The following is a 13,551-nucleotide window of genomic DNA, read 5'->3' as shown; positions in this document are numbered from 1 at the left end:
TCTTTTATGGTACAGACACGTCACTAAGATGAGTGTAACGAGCGTTTCCTTGTCTGATGCCAGAGTCAAGTGAGCTTGAACCATCCTCTTCCCCTTCTGCCGTATCGTTTTCTAAACTGTCAGTTGATGAAAAGACTTTAACCTTCCTCTTCCTTCTCTGTAAAATCATAGGGTGAAATATATGCTGGGTATTTGGGTTTATGACTTGTTCTTCTGATAGTTGAGGACTCTCAAGAGGCACTAATTCATGGGATGGGCTAGATACTGTTTTTATTTAGCAGTTTCCGTAGTTGAAACTCAATTCCAAACACCCCTTAGTGCTGATCTTCTCTCCAATATTTCCGGAACAGAATTTCAACAGGAACATCGGAAACAGCTGTTTTACAGATTTCCAAATCCCTGTTGTTATGCGAACAGTTAATCACATCCACAATCAACGCCAAATCTGCACAGCTTATAGTTGCAATCTCGTCAGAATTTTCAACATCAAAGTGTCAGCAGTACTAGTCTCTGTTTCACTCTCATCTTCCTGCTTCATCAGATCAAAAGCTGCCATACTGTACTCAATAGCTTCAGATACTAGATAATGCAGAGGATCCAATTCCTGCAATTTGATCTTATAATCTTTCCCATTTAACCACAATCCACAAAGTAGTGTGCTCTTTAATAAATCTGTGAAGCCGTGTTCCAATTAAAAGATCAATATGACCAAGATTGCTATACCCCAAATTGATTTTGTCAAAACCTATAGCTCTACCATATGCTGATATAATCTTGTTATTGCTCGTAACATTCCAAACAGTTATTGGCAAATCAGTAGCTTCAATCCAGGCAAATCAATCAATTGAACCATCTGTATCAATTCAAGGCCTCAACTCATCAAAATAACCATGCCAAAGCGGTATATACAATTCAAAAGCTTCCATCGTGGAGTCATAAGTATTGAACGAGATCAAAGCTTGTGATGCACCCATAGAACAAAAACCCGTTAATTAAACTCCATTGGAATGCAAGTCTTTCCTTATATCCTGATAATTAACACCTTCATTTATCACTCCTACCAAGCTATTCTTCATCCATGCAACCTCCTCCTCTTCTGGATCATGTGTTCTAAAGTGTGCAGCCACTGGTTGAACAACAGGGACTTCATTAATAGTCTCATTTTGGATGACATGGACTCCGTTGATATCCTCTGTTTGAATAGTAGGGTGTGCATTGCTTCGGAGTTCACGAGTGCTTGCTGAATTTTTTTCTGCGCGCTACCATAGCATAACTTCTGCAGTCTTGCTCCCTTACTGGTACTAATACACGTTGAACATGTTTTTTTAATCGGAATCCGAAGCGCTGAATCTTTATTCACATGTTGAAACCGCTTCAAATTTGCACGTAGACGATAAGACCTAAACCATTCTCCATTAAGCTTTCCAAGGAGCTCCTGTTGCGAAGAATCTGTTTTCATTGTAACGAAGCCAAACCTCCGTGTTTGTTAAAAGCTAAACCGGTTTCTTCTGTTGTTTCTTCGTGATATGTACATAACAATCACTACTCCATATTCGTTAAAAGTTCTGCGGTGGCTTTGATAATCTACCCAACAGAGGAATCGCTCAAAGTAAATCTGAGACGGTGGTGTCTGAGGCAAGGTAGATGGCAGCAAGGTAGTAGTGTGGTTGGATTTTGATTCTGTAATTAGTTTAGTAGTTTGAGTTTGAGTTTTCGTTACAGTACGACCTTTAGGATCAAGACTGGATCTTTTGTTGGAATCATTCAAGATCCATAAACCATACTTTAAAACCTCGACAGAACGCCTAACTTTCGTAACAGTACACACCTTTAGGATCACTACTCCATATTTGTGTAGAGTTTCTGAGAGGAAAGAATGAGATGAATATTTTTAAAATATTAATTTCAAAGGAATTATCTTATCAGATTTGTTTTTGTCTAATTTTTATAAATTAAATTTTATTTGAAATTTAAATCAATATTTTTAAGAAGGATTTTAAAAAAAAAATAGTATCCATTATATTCTCAATCTTCACTACTAAAAGCCTCTTCGTAATTTTAAATTTATAGTTATTCTTAAGAAAAAAAAAGAATTTACCTTAAGTTTTTAATCTTTCATAAATTATTGTTTTTTTTATAAGTAAATTTTCAATTAAGATAATAAAAAATATAATATTTCAAAAAAATATCATATGTGAGGTCTAATGAGTGGGTATTTCAAAAGTTTTTTTAAAATATTTTTTTTAAAAAAAAAATATTTATATTTTTTTTTAAATTAGTTTTTTTAAAATATTTATATTTTTTGTTTTAAATTAATTTTTTTATAATATTTTTATATTATCTAAAATGTGATGTTAAAAATAAATTTTCTAAAAGTAAAAAAAATATTTTATTTAAATATATTTTTAATAAAAATATTTTTCTACGGTAATACCAACCGAGCTCTTACAGAGACGCATGCAGCCCACTTTAGCATACCTCAGCACTGCACTGCGTTGAACTTGGTAGAGACATCTCCTTCCTTTGTGCGCTTTGTCCTTCTCTTCTGTCTCTTTAAAAACTCCGAAAATCAAAAATCAAAACCCACAAATCAAAATTCTCTCAGAGAGAAACTTTTCTCATTCTTTTGAGTTTTAAATAATACCCATTGAAGGAAAAAATCGTGGAGATTGCTGGATGCTCTTCTGGTTTCAGTTCCTCCTCTAATGATGTCTGGGCTAAACTTGGTCTTTTCAACTTCTCTTTCTTTCTACAGTTTGTGTTCTTTCTTATGTTATGCTCTCTTTGTTTCCTAAGTAAATGACTAACGAAACTGTTTTTAGTGAAGTTTAGTGTTGAAACTGACATTTTATTGGAAGTTAAATTGAAATGAAATGAACCCAGATGAGGAAATTTAGCAAAGAAAGAAACTTTCTTGGGTTTGGGTTCTTAATTTTCGTTGTTTCATTTTTTGGAATGCGACCTGTTAATGTATGTGTGCATCCATGTTTGTGGAGGGATTGTTACTGTGAGAAAGTACTTTTGTTGAATGTGAGTGAATCTAATTATAGTGAGAGTGCATTGGAGTTAGAAAGTTGGAGACTTTTTCAACATGAATCATGAATGATGAACGTAAACCCTATTGGTTAATTCAATTTTACTCTTTTGTACTGAACATTGGCCTTTTCTTGCCTAACCAAGTATCAAAGACTATACAGTTCCTATTCCTATTTTGAATTGAGGGCCTGTAGAAGTCTGAAGTGCCGATACCGGAGCATAGTAGCTTCATCGTGCCTCCAATTTGTGTGACAATTCTGTTTGGTGCTGTACGTGCTGAGAATCATATGCCCTGTTTACTTATTTGATCATTTGCAAAGTGACCGTGTAAATCTAATTAACTGCAGTGTTTGACAGCAAGCTTTTCCTTGCTGGGATCTTGGATATCGATTTATTCTTCACTGTTGCAGTACCATCTGACTCAAGATATTCTGATGTTGAGATAAGATCAAATGAAATGGTAATCTGCTCTGAGATTACAGCTTTTTTTCTCTTGAGAAGCATGAATGGAGCAAAATAACTAGGAATTCAAATCGAAGTTCTGCCACGATCCAAAATAAGAGGTAATTTGTATTTCCTTGAACAGATCATTTTTTAGCTGTGCAATTCTTATTTCTTGTCTGAGAGGTCCGAAATCAATCCTGGGTACTAAGAGCTGATAAATCAGTTCGTCAATTTATATTTTAAGGTTTTCCGAGTAAAGTTTTAAATAGGTTTGTCTTCTCTCAAAGTAAGGAAGTAGATGGTGCTATTGTCCTGTAAAATCCGAAAATCTAGTTTCCAATTGCTGAAAGAAGATTCTTACAGGCATGGTGGTGCTTTTTGCATTATTAGAGATCGAGGTTGAAACTTATTTTTCATTTGTCTAATATCATGGATGAGTTGATTTATGTATAGAGATTGATATAATTAAGTAGTAACCCTCCAGAAATCTCAGACATGGATTTCTATGTTATCGACTCTTACTAGACAATTGACTAAATCACAGGCAAAGGGTTGCCTTCTTGTGGGAGACAAAGAGCTGTATTTAGTTGATGAATCATATTGCTTATAACTCTTGACAAGTGCATGTATTTTCAATCTGAATGCTCTGATTTCAGAGATGGGAACATGGAATGGCTTCATTTGGGAATGGTCCTTATCATGGAGGAGGAGACTTTGGGACTAGGAAAAGGTAAAGGTAAAGGAAAGGGAATTATCACAATTTCTATAAGAGATCTCTTTAAGCCAAAATTAGTTTTTGTTAACTTTGGGCATTCACTTAGTGTACCCCTCTCTAATTGTTCATTGATGTTTCTACCGTCTACTGCTACAAAGTCTGATAAGATTGACTCACATTTTTTGTTTTATAGATCACAGTAAGGTGTATTGGACAGATGGGAAGAACATTGCAGGATATTATCTCAGGTTGGATTGGGAAATTGAACAACAGAGAAATTGGTGGGTTGGTTAATTCTTTATCCTCAACTTAATGGTTTAAAAAGTGAGTTTGTTAGGTCCCAAAATCAGTTACCCTCATGTTATTTTCTTTCTGAGGGCATTTAACGATATATTTACATATATCATGGGGTAGTGTTAATTTTAAATGAAATTCTGAAATATTTTGGAATGTATCTTAGGACAACAGTGGGAAATGGGTAATGACGTGTTATCTATGATGCAGAAAGAAAGGGATCTTTTTATTGTTTTCAGGATGAAATGTCTCTAAAATTTGGATATTGGTAGGTGTTATTTCTCAGTATTAGGCTAAAATAATACAACAGTATTTCCTTTAAGAAGGCTTCTATTTTTTTTTTTTTTCTCAGATTGTCTCTGGAAGATAACACTTTGGTTTTAATTTGGGCAGTTTTTTAACTCTTGCTGCAGATCGAACTAGGATGCCATTGAATCTTGCTGAGATGATAACTGTTGGAACACATGTTTGCAAGTAAGGATGGATCCTTTTATTTTGAATGTTAAATTATTTCATGAAGTAATATACCTCCTTTTCATGGGGGTTGAAACAGACATTGATATTTTTAGTTTAGGGTGGGTTCATGCTTGTGTTTTCTAAATCTTCCAAGGACAAGTGAAATTCTTGGCGACAATTCTATGCTGACATAAGCTAGAGAGCAGCTAAAACCACTGTCCGACAGGTAAACAGCTGAGTAGTATAAACATTTATGGGAATTTGTAGTCCTCTTGAAAGTCACAGCTGCTCAGCTACTTTCTGTGGTTGTTACTTTGTTTCGATTTTAATCTGTCTGGAATTTGATTTTCTATGGCGTTCTCATTCATGACTATGCATAGGCTATGTCTGGCCTGAAGCTTCACAAATGTCTGCTCTAACTAGCCTTTAGTTACTGTGTAATAACAAAACCTCTGCTGTCCTACAAGAGGTGGAATCAGTTACCGCTAAACATCACTGGTGATAGATCATTTGACGAGCTTTCAATTTATTGCAGTTGATGCTGTTCTTGCTGACTTGCTGTTTTCTTCAAGTGGGTTAACATAAATGTTAATTTTTTTTTTTTTTATTTCTCTGATGTGTCACTAATTGTTTGATGCAGTGATTGTCATGGCAATTTGATCTCCTTTCTGCTATACTGGTTTCGGATTTCAATGCCTAAATATGTACGTACAGTTGGTTTTAAGCAGTATAGAAGCTTGTCTAAGCAAGTGGTTCGATTTATGTTTTTCAATATATGATTTTTAGAAACTATACTCGATTTTTCTATGAAGAGTGAGGTTCCATGTATGATCTGGATTTCATGAGTGCTTTAGCCTTGAAGCAAATTCTCGAGCAAGCCATGGCCCATTTTATGGTATGGTCCCTCCATTCATGATGAAGAAAAGATTGAAAGTGGAATTGGATACCCTGTCTAAAAGTGCACTATTTTTTTTTTTTTTTTTTTGTGTAATTGATGAAGTTGGTTAGAACAATTAGTGGTGTAGTTGATAACATTTAGGGTGTTTGTTTTTTATGTTGAAACCGTATTTTATGATTTTTTTTAATTTTATTTCTATTTGAAATTATTTTTTTTCGTGTTTTGAATCGTTTTGATAATTAGATATTAAAAATAATTTTTAAAAAATAAAAAATATTATTTTCATACAAAAATCACTTTTAAAAATAACTATCATGTTCATTGACACTATATTCATCTTTTTCATCAATTTTTTCATAGTTGAGTGAGAAAGGACTATGGGCTTGTTTGAGATTGTAATTACTGTTGTTTTTTAAAGTGTTTTTTGTGTTGAAATATATCAAAATGATATTTTTTTATTTTTAAAAATTATTTTTAAGATCACCGTATCAAAATGATCTAAAATATATAAAAAAAAATTTAATTTTTAGCAAAAATAAATTAAATTTTTTGACAATGTTGGTTGAACTGTGTTCCCCAATGTTACCTAAGCATGAAGCAGCAATTCGAAATGCACGAATCATCCTCTGCCTTGGTGTTGGGTTAGGTTAACTTTAATAATAAAAAATATTATTATTATTTTTATCTAAAATAGTGATTCAGTTTTATTTTATTTGTATTCAAAGTTGTTTTGGGTTTGACTTGGATTGGCTTGATAATCAAGTAATTTTGATCCTAAAATGAGTTAGACCCAAAATAAAGTTTGACAATTATGATTAACTATATAAAAGCTTATCTTAATTAATTATATAGAAGCAAGCTGGTTCGAGAATCATGCTTCCCCGTGTTTGGAAAAAAACTTATCATTGTGATTTGTTTTTTACATTTTTATGTCAAAACATCTTTAATCATTCTAAAAATCATCAAAATTAAAAAAAAAATTAAAAAAAAAAACCATTATCAAATGCAATCAAACATGTCCAAAACCTTCATTCATTAGAAACTGATGCTGATTTATGAATTTAGATGATCTTGTCGGAGACAATACCTGGTACTATATTACGGGGTATTTTTTAAAAATATTTTTTTATTTTTAATATTAACACATAAAAATTATAAAAAAACTAGTAAAACATATCTAAAATCAAAAGATACACTCACACAATTTCTTGCACCGTCATAAGAGAAATCATCATTGTTTTTTTTATTATTATTATTTATGTGAGGTGTCTGGGCCAGCTTGCACGTATTGCAACTAATCCTCACAGTTCCTAAAATTAATGACCAAGTAAGTCTTCATCTTTTTTTATTCACGTGGGGTGTCTGGGTCAGCTTGCGCGTATCTCGACTAATCCTCACAGTTCTTAAAATTAATGACCAAGTAAGTCTCCAGTGGCTATCAATATTAACAACCATAGAGTTCAAATCTAGACCACAAAAAATATAAATTCTTTAATCCCAATTTCTTACCGGTCTATTTATATAGAGGTTAATCTATTAATTAATTTCGCAATCTTCATCAGCTATATATATTTATATAATATACCTATTGATTACTTTGAATCAGCCACGTATGCGAAAGTTGTTTATCAATGAATCGCATGTATCCAAATGGCAATTGTGAAACTTGTTTCCTGAAACGTTAGTGTGGAAAAATAGTTGAAACGTGTGTTTTTAAAATTTTAATTTTTTTTGTTTAAAATAATTTTTTTATATATTTTTAGATTATTTTGATGTATTATTAAAAATTATTTTTTAAAAATATATTATTTTGATATATTTTCAAATAAAAAATATTTTAAACCATAACTGTTATCACACTTTTAAATACCTTCTAAATTAATTTATCATAAATAAAAACTGAGTTTGTCTAGCACAACTTCTCTTTGTATATTATATATATAATTACATCGTTGTAATCATTAAACCTTTTAACTTAAAAAATATGAGAAACAAAACATAATTCAAATTAGATTTTAATTTAAACAAAGAAAAAATATTAACTTCATCAAACTTAATTATCTCAAACATATTTTTAATAAAGTGGTTAACCCAACAATTTAAATTGAGAAAATATTAACTTAATCAAACTCAGTTAATACATTGATTAACCTAATAAAATATGGTTCAAATTTAATTGGACTAAAACAAAAAAAAGGAAAAAGGAAAAAAAAACAATAAAATAATATTATTTTAATAAAAATAATTGATCTGGGATCATCTAATAATTTAATTTAAAAAAAATAGCTCTTGGATTCTATATATATATATATATGCACCTCAATAATGGATTGTTGGGCATGAATTTTTCCCTCTTTCGTGACCTCCAATTTCCTAAACGTGTTTTGAATATTTTGTGTCGAATCAATTATTTTCGGGAACTTAAATTTTGAATCATGGAAGACAGACAGAACAAGAGATTAAAAATTAAAAATTAAAAATTAAATTAATTTTTTTAAAAAAGGGGGGTCCTTTTGCCTCTCACATGTCCCTTTCAGAACTGAACATTGCTTAGACCATCCATTACTACCTCAAATAGAACAATGTGACAAAGGGAGAAGAAAACAAAGGAGTTAGGTAAAGGGTATGACATGCTCTTTTCCTTCTAGAAGGCAAGTCCAATCCTCAAATTTACTCAGACACGACTCTCTTCTCTTCTATTATTAATGCAACATGTGATATAATAAACTTGCTATACGATGCCGTTTGTTTCCCAGTTCAAAAATATTTTAAAAAAATAAAAAATATTATAAAAAACAATTATTACTGCAGTATCTACCTAACTCTGATACAGTATTAATTCAAGAAACTAGGTAAGAGTTAAAAGAAGCATATGAAAGAGACAACATTAAAAAGGGACAGGAAGCAGCAGAAGCAAGAATTCAAGAGAAGAGACAGAGGGTAGTTGTCTATCTGACATAGCCCTTCTACCTACCAAAAACAACATGTTCTTTTCCAACCTCTACACTCATGATCTGCCAATGAGACCCCTCCTTGTAATATTCTCCTCTTTTGCATTTAGCCTTCCTTTTATAGTTATTAAACCACAACAAGAGCTGCTCGGGTGTAAATCTCGAGTCTGAATTATATTTTAGAATTTTATTTAAAAATTTAGGTTATTAGATTGAATTATTTGTTTAGTATAAAATTATAATTTTATTAATCAAATAGTTATGAGTTTAAATCTCAATAATTATCATTTTATTTAATAAAAATTAAATATAAAATAGCACGGTTTTATGCAAGTTTTAAATTCAAAAAACTTTCTTTTAAAATGGTGTGTTAGAGAATTATATAAATCATATATTAAGATATCATCTGATAATTTAAGCTATTGGGTTAATATAGTTCTTTAACATTAATCATATTAATATTAATATAGATGATACAAGTTAATTAATTTTTAAAAAAAAAATTAAAGTGATATTGTTGTTTTGACTCTGTATATTATATTGAATCACATATCAACTTGAATTTTTTATCAGGTGGTATAAAATTAATTTCTAAACAATTCTATTAATCCTGTCAACAATAATTTATAGGTCGGGTCATAGATTGGATGAGTGTAATGGTAGTGTATTCTTTTAGAGTAATTTTAATCAAATTAGATCAATTAAATTCAATAGTAATTTTTTTTCCTTGCAAACCTTAGCCTAATTCATGGAAGTTAAATTATGATTTCCTTGTTTAGCCATGAGGGGCAAATTCTAAGGGGATAAAAATAGCAATGCACTTGATTTGGGGTTGTTGGCATTAAAAGTCTCTATTCAACCTTAGGCCATAAGATCGTCCTGTTTTTTATACCTTACAATTTCAAACAGGTTTATGGGAATCCTATTTTCATATCTGTCATTTTGGTGCTTCCATGAATTGTTCATATATACTTCACATTTAACTATATTGGGCAGTAGAAACTTTCAATGTAATTATGAGATGATGATGATTAGGATAAAATTAGGAGTTCAAATTTAAATTCAATAAAATTTGAAGGATAAAATTAATTATAAAAAAACAAGAAAAACATAACATTAAAGAATGAAACTGAAAAAAAAAATCAGAAAGAAAATTAGAGAGAGAAAAACAAAAGCCAAAAAGAAATCACCCAAGTAAACTCGAGTTGATCTTTTTAATCTGTTGCCCGGGTTATGGAACTGAGTTAACCTAAAAAAACAACTAAAGAATTACAAAAAAAAATCCTCAAGAAGTCCAATTTCCAATCAAGTTAATGTCGAAATATGAAAATGAAAAAAAATCAATTTAAAAAAAAAAAAGACTAAAATAGGGGGACTTAAGTCAATTTAAGTAAACTCACCAAACTCACTCACATAGAAAGCAAATAAAAAAAGATTATATAGCTCAATTCTCAAGTAATTCAATGTTGAAGGGTGAAATTGAAAATAAATCAACTTAAAAAAATAATAAGAAAAAAATATTTGAGTCAACTCATGTTAACTTCTAAAACCCGTGACTTGGGTTGTAAGATTGTGATTACCATATTGAGAGTAAATTAAAAAAAAATACAAAACTCAATTCCTAACTAATTAACTAATTGTTGAACGATGAAACCAAAATTAATAATTTAAAAAAGTGTATTAAAAAGAAACGATTTAAGGCAATACGGGTTAACTTTTCAAACTCGCGATCCAAAATTATCCCATAGAAAAAAATAACAATTATAAAAAATAAAATTGAAAAATTAATCAAGTTTTAAAAAGAATATCAAAAAAATATCAAAAAATGAGGACAAATATAATTATAGGAGAAAATTTACGAAACAATGCACAAAAATCAAGCTAATGATAGAGAAAAGAGAGATGAAGGGAGAAAAAAGGTTGTAGGCACCATATCGCAACCCCAACCTCTACACATACAGCCCTAAATGGAAGAATCCACCAAGATTATTCAAGAAAGACCATGGAAGACCTCCTTCGGATGTCAAAGGAGGCCATACACGCCTCCATATGCGGCGACACTCCTCACATGTACAGCCCTAAATGGAAGAATCCACCAAGATTATTCAAGAAAGACCATGGAAGACCTCCTTCGGATGTCAAAGGAGGCCATACACGCCTCCATATGCGGCGACACTCCTCACATGATGGCATAATTACTCAAACCTTAATTATTTTATATCAATATTAACTGCATGTCATAATTTTTTCTTGACATCACTACACCTCCATGTATAGGCAAGCAGAACAAACTGACAAGTCCAATTCTAAATAAATTTAATTTGAAAGAATCAAATAAAAAAAGTCGAGTAATAAAAAAAAAAACGAATATTTTTCACTACCCATTCAATTTAGTCCCTAATATCATAAAAATAGGCGTAATATTTGTTAAATCTTCAAATTCAATCTTCAAAATTTTAATTGTCTTAAATTAATAAAATCTTATTTTATCTCAACTAACCAAGTGATGGAATTTTCCTCAACTTTGTGCAACCTACTAGATAACAAAACAAACCATCAAGTCTAATTCCAAACTAAAGTAAGGTGAAAAAAATAAATTGAAAAAAAAATCAATTAAGCGATAAAAAAAAAACTGGAGGAAAAAAATAACTAAAAAAATAAAAAAACACTATGAAAACTAATACAATTCACAATGTTTCTCTCTACTGCTATAGTGAATAACCCATAATTTATTTTTTTAATTGTAATTGTAATGTGTGTTCGTAATCTTGTCAAATATAATAGAATGACAATAACAGCAGTGTTTTCATTCAATGAAACATAAAACTTCAAGGACCAATATATCAAATTAGTAAAAATGAAATTCAAAGTAAAACCTCTAAGTAAATTACCATAAAATAAATATAAAACTTTCATTAATTATCCGAGAAATTAAGTTCCTATTAAAACTTGAAAGAAAATAATAAGAGCGAAAACTAAAGCCAAAACTCAGCATGGAACATTTTTCTAAACTGTTGGGGTTAATTTTTCTTAAACCCTCCATGGTTTACATACATGTGAACTAGCCTTATCAAACTGATCCCCGGTCATCATCAAGCATCCAAAGGTCTGTAAAATCTATAAAGACTATCAGCTGTTACAAATTTTTCCACGGCATTACAACAACTACATGCTTGACTGTTCTTGAACCCTCGATTGTAAGAACACAAACATGCTGTTCTATGAACAACAGCAGGGGCACTGGAGGTGGGAGTAGCAGGGGTCCCAAACAATTGATATGTGACTACTTGTTCTTGATGCTGTTGGTTTGCTTGCTTTGAATCATTAAGATCATTGACAGAAGAAAGTTGAGATTGACATGGAAGACCAATAGAGAGCTCAAGATTGAGTTTATGATTTGGATGCACTTCTAATTCTGCTGTCACGCCACTGCTACTATTGGAATCTTCAGCAGAGTCACTGCTGCCACCTACCTTGATAATACTTGAATCGCTAGCCTTCTTGACTATGTTGCTCATCATAAACTCTGGCTGGGCTTGAACAAATAAATAGTTTTGTTCTTCAAGTTTAAAGTTAGTAATCCTTTTGGTGCCCATGTTGCTATTTTTATTGTTGGTGCTGTTTGTGGTGGTGGAAGTGGTGGAGGAGGTGGTGGTGGAATTGAGTGGACGGTGAGTTTGAGGATCAACTCCACGGCTAAAGAGCTTTCTCTTGATATGAGTATTCCAATAATTCTTTATCTCATTGTCAGTTCTTCCTGGCAGCCTAGCAGCAATGAGAGACCACCTGGAAGATTTTCAAGAAATTAAAAACAAAAAATTAGAACCAAAACTCATCATAACCAGTTGAGATTTTGTTCTTGTGAAAAGAGATATAGCTCTAAAAGTTCATCAAAAGTTGAATATTGGAAACAAATACTGCTGCCATTTTTTCCAAAGCTAGCCTTTTGCTTTTATTGGAAGAAATAAAGCGAAAGCAAAGCACTCACTTGTTTCCAAGTAAGCTGTGAAGGTTGATGATGAGTTCATCTTCTTCGTCACTGAAGTTTCCTCTCTTGAGATCAGGCCTTAGGTAGTTTATCCACCTCAGTCTACAACTTTTGCCACATCTAAGCAAACCTAAAACAAAAATCAATAAAAGATATGAAGGGTGATCTTCTTCTTCTTATTCATGGCACAAAGAGCGGGGAGAAAAGAGAAAAAAAAGTTACCAGCTGCCTTAGGGAGAGACCTCCAACAACCTTCACCATGAGATTTGATATAATTAATGAGACGTTCATCTTCTTCTTTAGTCCAGGCACCTTTGTTGGTGTGTTCTTTCTCACAACAAGGAGATCTGCCCATGATTTTCTTCCTTTTCTTCTTCGTGTCCAAATCAAGAGAGAAGAGACGTGACGAGAGGGGGCAAAAAAGCCTTGGATGTGTTTGTGTTAGAAATGTGGGAAAATTCGAAGAAAACTGCTGGGAGAAGAATGCAAGAGAAGGGAAGATATATATGTAAATGGGAGGTGGGGAGAGAGGGGAGAGAGAGCAGGGCTGCAATGCAATTGACTTGGGACTCTATACAATTATTTAATATTCGTTTTCAAGTAATGGCATGGGATTTGACTAAGTTGGTGAGAAAGATGAGTGGTTACAATTAAGTTAGTGCTGGATTTGGTAGGTAGCTCTACTTTCTTTCCATTTATTGGGAGTCAATTGTCTTTCACCTCTTGAAATTTGTCCATCCTTTTTTAGTTTCATTTCTCTATTAGTGTA

At 31.8% G+C, this 13,551-nt stretch overlaps 2 protein-coding genes across 20 annotated transcripts; one reads left to right on the top strand and one right to left on the bottom strand.

Moving 5' to 3' along the window:
- The first annotated feature begins 2,438 nt into the window (after positions 1-2,438).
- On the top strand, positions 2,439-6,063 carry LOC18107943 (uncharacterized). Of its 19 annotated transcripts, none has more exons than XR_008058253.1 (7): positions 2,441-3,305; positions 3,384-3,599; positions 4,137-4,216; positions 4,389-4,476; positions 4,903-4,963; positions 5,064-5,171; positions 5,586-5,894. XR_008058253.1 is itself a non-coding variant. In XM_052449764.1 (6 exons), the coding sequence occupies exons 3-6, from the start codon at positions 4,147-4,149 to the stop codon at positions 5,722-5,724; spliced, it is 378 nt and encodes a 125-aa protein (XP_052305724.1). In that variant the 5' UTR covers positions 2,439-2,726; positions 3,447-3,599; positions 4,137-4,146; the 3' UTR covers positions 5,725-5,894. The 19 variants fall into 19 exon arrangements, 8 of the variants coding, with proteins under 8 accessions (XP_052305724.1, XP_024447778.1, XP_024447779.1 ...); XR_008058256.1 differs by adding an exon at positions 5,481-5,516 and having other exon boundaries at positions 2,441-3,599; positions 4,137-4,210; XR_008058260.1 differs by lacking the exon at positions 5,064-5,171 and adding an exon at positions 5,172-5,516 and having other exon boundaries at positions 2,439-3,599; positions 4,137-4,210; positions 4,883-4,963.
- A 5,618-nt stretch (positions 6,064-11,681) lies between these two features.
- On the bottom strand, positions 11,682-13,342 carry LOC127904817 (transcription repressor MYB6-like). The gene is made up of 3 exons (XM_052449762.1): positions 13,005-13,342; positions 12,783-12,912; positions 11,682-12,580 (listed from the first exon to the last, which is right to left on the bottom strand). Exons 1-3 carry the CDS (start codon positions 13,135-13,137, stop codon positions 11,887-11,889), a joined length of 957 nt encoding a protein of 318 aa, XP_052305722.1. The 5' UTR covers positions 13,138-13,342; the 3' UTR covers positions 11,682-11,886.
- Positions 13,343-13,551: the final 209 nt, after the last annotated feature.

The sequence above is a fragment of the Populus trichocarpa genome, unplaced genomic scaffold (assembly GCF_000002775.5).
Source record: "Populus trichocarpa isolate Nisqually-1 unplaced genomic scaffold, P.trichocarpa_v4.1 scaffold_25, whole genome shotgun sequence".
Lineage (NCBI taxonomy): Eukaryota > Viridiplantae > Streptophyta > Magnoliopsida > Malpighiales > Salicaceae > Populus > Populus trichocarpa.
Note: the sequence above shows the minus strand (reverse complement) of the source record. Positions and strands in the feature narration are given on the sequence as shown.

Coding starts and splice junctions, on each gene's coding strand:
- LOC18107943 (XM_052449764.1), top strand. CDS start 4,147: ATGGAATGGCTTCATTTGGGAATGGTCCTTATCATGGAGGAGGAGACT. Junction 4,477..4,882: donor ATTGAACAACAGAGAAATTG/GTGGGTTGGTTA, acceptor TAATTTGGGCAG/TTTTTTAACTCTTGCTGCAG. Junction 4,964..5,585: donor GTTGGAACACATGTTTGCAA/GTAAGGATGGAT, acceptor TGTTTGATGCAG/TGATTGTCATGGCAATTTGA.
- LOC127904817 (XM_052449762.1), bottom strand. CDS start 13,137: ATGGGCAGATCTCCTTGTTGTGAGAAAGAACACACCAACAAAGGTGCC. Junction 12,913..13,004: donor GTCTCTCCCTAAGGCAGCTG/GTAACTTTTTTT, acceptor TTTTTGTTTTAG/GTTTGCTTAGATGTGGCAAA. Junction 12,581..12,782: donor CACAGCTTACTTGGAAACAA/GTGAGTGCTTTG, acceptor AAAATCTTCCAG/GTGGTCTCTCATTGCTGCTA.